Source organism: Panicum virgatum, chromosome 9N, assembly GCF_016808335.1.
Source record: "Panicum virgatum strain AP13 chromosome 9N, P.virgatum_v5, whole genome shotgun sequence".
In the NCBI taxonomy this organism is placed as follows: domain Eukaryota; kingdom Viridiplantae; phylum Streptophyta; class Magnoliopsida; order Poales; family Poaceae; genus Panicum; species Panicum virgatum.
In genome coordinates this window covers 66,702,513-66,707,039 of record NC_053153.1, presented here as the reverse complement: position 1 = coordinate 66,707,039, position 4,527 = coordinate 66,702,513, and the positions used below count along the sequence as shown (strand labels likewise).

At 49.8% G+C, this 4,527-nt stretch overlaps 1 protein-coding gene across 1 annotated transcript; it reads left to right on the top strand.

Annotated features, from left to right (window-relative positions):
• Positions 1-787: 787 nt before the first annotated feature.
• LOC120691370 (foot protein 1 variant 1) lies at positions 788-1,951 on the top strand (the record flags this gene model as incomplete). The annotated part of the gene is made up of 1 exon (XM_039974418.1): positions 788-1,951. A coding segment is annotated over one exon (981 nt), but the record flags the coding sequence as incomplete, so codon positions are not given.
• Between the last annotated feature and the right edge of the window lie 2,576 nt (positions 1,952-4,527).

Sequence of the window (4,527 nt, the reverse complement as noted above, 5' to 3'; positions counted from 1 at the left end):
CATGAAATTCCAGAGAAAATTTCAGTGATCCATTTCCACACGACCACGATAACATGCTAATGACAATAGTAAACTAGTACATTACATGCATGCGTGTACTGATCGTTTGTGCTCCGTTCGAAACTTCTTTCAAGACCATCTCCTCACGTACGTACGCGTAGGGTGAACATTTTAACCTGCCGTGCGAAACTTTTCACCTCACCTCCGATCACTTTGACATGGATTCCGGACAGGCGATATTTTCCCCGTGGAACTTGGCACGTCCCTCGCCACTCGCCTGTTCACAGCACACCGGTCATGCATCCCTGCCCCCCCCATCCCTGCGGCAGCCGAGGTCGATCGCTCCGGCATGTGCGCGGGTGGTTGCGCCGTCGTCCCTCACAGCGCGTGCACATAAATGCAGCTCGATTTATCCTCATCACCTCCCCGTCGACGTGCAGGGGACGGGCGCACGTCGCTGCGTCGACCAGCGCCGGTGCCGCGCCGCGCGGCGCTCGCCACACCCGTCACGATCGGTGCGGCGGGCGCGAAGACTTCGGCGCCCCGCGCGCCCGCGGTGAACTGGGCCCGCCGCTCCACGCTACCGCTAGTGCCTGCCCGCTCACCACCTGGCTGTCCTGAAAGCTGAGACGCGAGGCCGCGCGCGCGCGCAACTACCTGCATTTACTTGGGTAGGCGACTAAGCGCCACTCTGCCCCGCTATATAAGCGCACCGATCGAGCTCGGTCCTCTTCGTCCAGCTCCAAAGCAGCAGCAGCATCACCACTACTTGACTATAGTTAGGTGAGCTCTCTGCTTGGCCCGACATGGGGAGGGCGCCGAGGGGTGTGTGGAACATGGCGCTTCTGGGGCTGGCCGTCGCGGTGGTTCTCGCGGTGGCCGCCGAGGCACGGTCCTTGGAGAAGCAAAGCTTGTGCGGTGGCGGGTGTGGGCTTGGTGGCGGAGGAGGGTACGGCGGCGGCGGCGGTGTTGGGCTTGGTGGTGGCCTTGGGCACGGTGGAGGGCTTGGAGTTGGGTTCGGAGGAGGGAAAGGTGGTGGGTTCGGCGGGGGTGCAGGCGGTGGAAGCGGCCTCGGGGGTGGGGGTGGTTTAGGTGGTGGCTCCGGTGGAGGCGGAGGGCTTGGTGGTGGTTATGGTGGCGGTGCCGGTGGAGGAGCTGGTGGCGGCTCCGGAGGAGGCGGAGGGCTTGGTGGCGGTTCCGGGGGAGGTGGTGGACTTGGTGGAGGAGGAGGAGCTGGGGCTGGTGGTGGATACGGCGGAGGAGCCGGTGGAGGCACTGGCGGCGGGTACGGTGGAGGCGCCGGTTCTGGAGGTGGTGCCGGAGGCGGCTATGGCGGAGGTGCCGGTGCAGGAGGCGGCTATGGCGGCGGTTCCGGAGCAGGAGGCGGCTATGGCGGAGGAGCTGGTGGAGGCAGTGGCGGTGGATATGGCGGAGGTGCAGGCTCAGGAGGCGGCGCGGGTGCAGGAGGCGGCTACGGTGGAGGAGCTGGCGGTGGCTACGGCGGCGGTGCAGGCGGTGGCGAAGGTGGAGGCTACGGTGGCGGTGCTGGCACTGGTGGCGGCTTTGGCTCTGGCGGCGGTGGAGGCTATGGCGGTGGTGCCGGGGGTGGCATCGGCGGCCGTGTCTGATTCAGCCTCTGACATGCATGGCGAGCGCATGCACCAGTGTTGTACGCGGTCAGGTGTGGAGTCAAGCATGTCGTCGCTGCTATACGTTAGTCTATACTCTATACCGATCACACTCTCTGCGAGATGACGGTAATAAATAGAAAAATAACGTTGCAACTTGTTTAGTCGACCGTAATTGTACAACGGTTTATACGGTATACACACACACACACACACTGTTAGCGGCAAGGTGAACGGATCGCATCGCATTTGTACTGTCCTCTTTGTATTGTATTTCGTCGGAATAAACAAATTACCATGAGCTAGTACATGGATTTCTTGCTTGCTTGCTGTGTGTTGGTGCTGCAAAGTGACAAGGCCGTTGCAAATGATACGACCGCCAAATAAATTGTGCGATCACTATACCACAGCCCCAATGATGATGCGCTGGACGCCACAGAAATTAAATGTCCTTCCACTTTGTTAAGCAGTAACGTGAACAGATGTTCGAGGCCTGAATCGTTAGTTAAGATCTGTCACGGTCCTGTCACAAGTAATCGATCATTTCAGTCTCAGTCAGAATGATCAGCATTACGGATCCACTCGACAGCAGCATACCGAAAAAAGGTTCCACTACTTTCTTCCCGACACACGGCAAAACCTGTGTGTATATTTGTCCATCAATCCACCGGTACTACGGTAGCGGCGACTACTTGCCGTTGGCGAAGTCGACGGCGAGGTACTTGGACGCCTCTCTTCCGGCTGAGAGGCTGATCGTGTTCTTCCGGTGACGGTCATGATCGGCCGTTAACCATCGGGACGCACCAAACGGTTCCGTGATAACGATACACGGCATGTAGTGCTTTGCGATGGCATGCGATTGAGAAATAATCAAACCAATTTCCCAAACAGCACAAAGCATACAACGTATAACACAACAATTGAAGAGTGGTGGTGCGCCAGGTGCGGCACTTTGGCACAGCAGCCTAAGCAGGAACGACGACAGGCAGCAGGTCTTTCTCATGTACACTGCTTGGAATCTTTGGAAGGAGTGGAACACAAGAATTTTTGCGATGGAGATCCGGTGCAGTACTGCACGTGCAGTTACTGCCGCTGACGTGTGGGCCCATGCGCCGTGGGGCCCACGTGTCAGCGGCAGTAATTGCACGTGCAGTTACTGCACCGGATCCTCGTCCGAATTTTTGAGGAGCTAGACAGCTGTGGAGCCAAGCTACATCCTACAGCTTATCAAGGAAGAATGCAGTTGCTGTTCAGGGCCTGTGGTACCCTTGTGGTATCTTAAGGGTGTGTTTAGTTAGTGAAAAAGTTTGGGTTTTGGTACTATAGCACATTTCGTTGTTACTTGACAAATAATATCAAATTATAGACTAATTAGGTTTAAAAGATTCAACTCGTGCTAATCAGTTAGACTGTGTAATTAGTTATTTTTTCAACTGCATTTAATGCTCTATGCATGTGTCCGAAGGTTCGATGTGATGTGTACTGTACAAAATTTTTTGAGAACTAAACATGGCCAGTTTCCTATGTTACTTTCTTTCCGAGTTTCGAGTGCAGCTTTCCTCTATATATTCAAAACCTTGTAAAACATCTGTATTGTCTCCTTACTTAAATGACATGTCAGTGCTCCTGCTCTAGTTTTTTTAAAAAATAACATAGAACAAATACTACTATATGCATAAGGGGAAAAAACAAAAAATCGTTGTTTGTTTCCCTAGCTTTTTTTAGCCCCTGTCACATCAAAAGAAATCTTATCATTTATGAGTATCAAATAAAATTTGTTTATAAAACTTTTTTGACAGATGAGTGCAAATTTGCGAGACGAATCTAATGAGCCTAATTAATCCAAAATTTGCTACAGTAACCATTCGCTAATTATGGATTAGTATACCTCATTAGATTCGTCTCGCAGTTTAGCCCCAGGATTCTGCAGTTAGTTTTGTAATTAGACATTATTTAATACTTTTAAATACTAAAATTCTTTTAGATATAATATAGTATAAAGTTTAGCCCCTGAAACTGTATCAGTTTGGGTTGTCTAGTACTTACTGCTACTCCTGCTGCTGTTCAGATAGACTAGAACATTTAGCGCACTTTGCGCGCCCTATAATTAACTCAATAGTATACGGCTAAACAGCAAGACAAAACTATACATCTTATATTAAAAAAATCACAAACACCAAATATATTAAATCTCATATTTTTCTCAACAAATCAAATTAAAACTACAATTATCTTATCTAACCACATCTCATCGCAGGGTATTAGAATCTGATTTACATATTAAAATCTAAATCTAGTACAACTCAAGATCTGTTCTAAACTGCATAAGGTCTTATCCACCTTATGCTTGCGCACTTGTGGACTGAACAGACTTTGTATCAGTTAGGGAGGAATATATAACGTAAGTGCAGATCTCTCTCTAAAATTAAAAGGCATGCAGGCTGTAGCTATGGTTTATAGGGGTGCCAATTGGTAACCATTAGATGCCCCTCCAACCCTCTCTAGTTCAAAATTTTGTACTAATTCTCCAAAACCATATCTCAATTTAGAAAACTAGTACAAAATTTTGAGCTGAAGAGGGTTGGAAGTGCACCTAAGGGTTACCCATTTGCACCCCTAATGGTTTATATCTTTCAAATACATTATATGATGATATGTAAGTTATAGACACAATGTTAACTGGTGGAGCAGGCAACCAAACCAAAACTCTCAAGATAATATCTAATGGGCCGGGGAAGAAAACGGGAAGGGAACTGGGGTAAATAAACAAGTGCTATATATGGACGCATCAAGGCACAAAGACTGGAAGTAAGATGGCATAACGGAATATGTGGATTATGGCGGCATTATTGCTGTTGTGTATGCTTTGAAGGAAGTGTTGCACCTTCAAATCTTGACA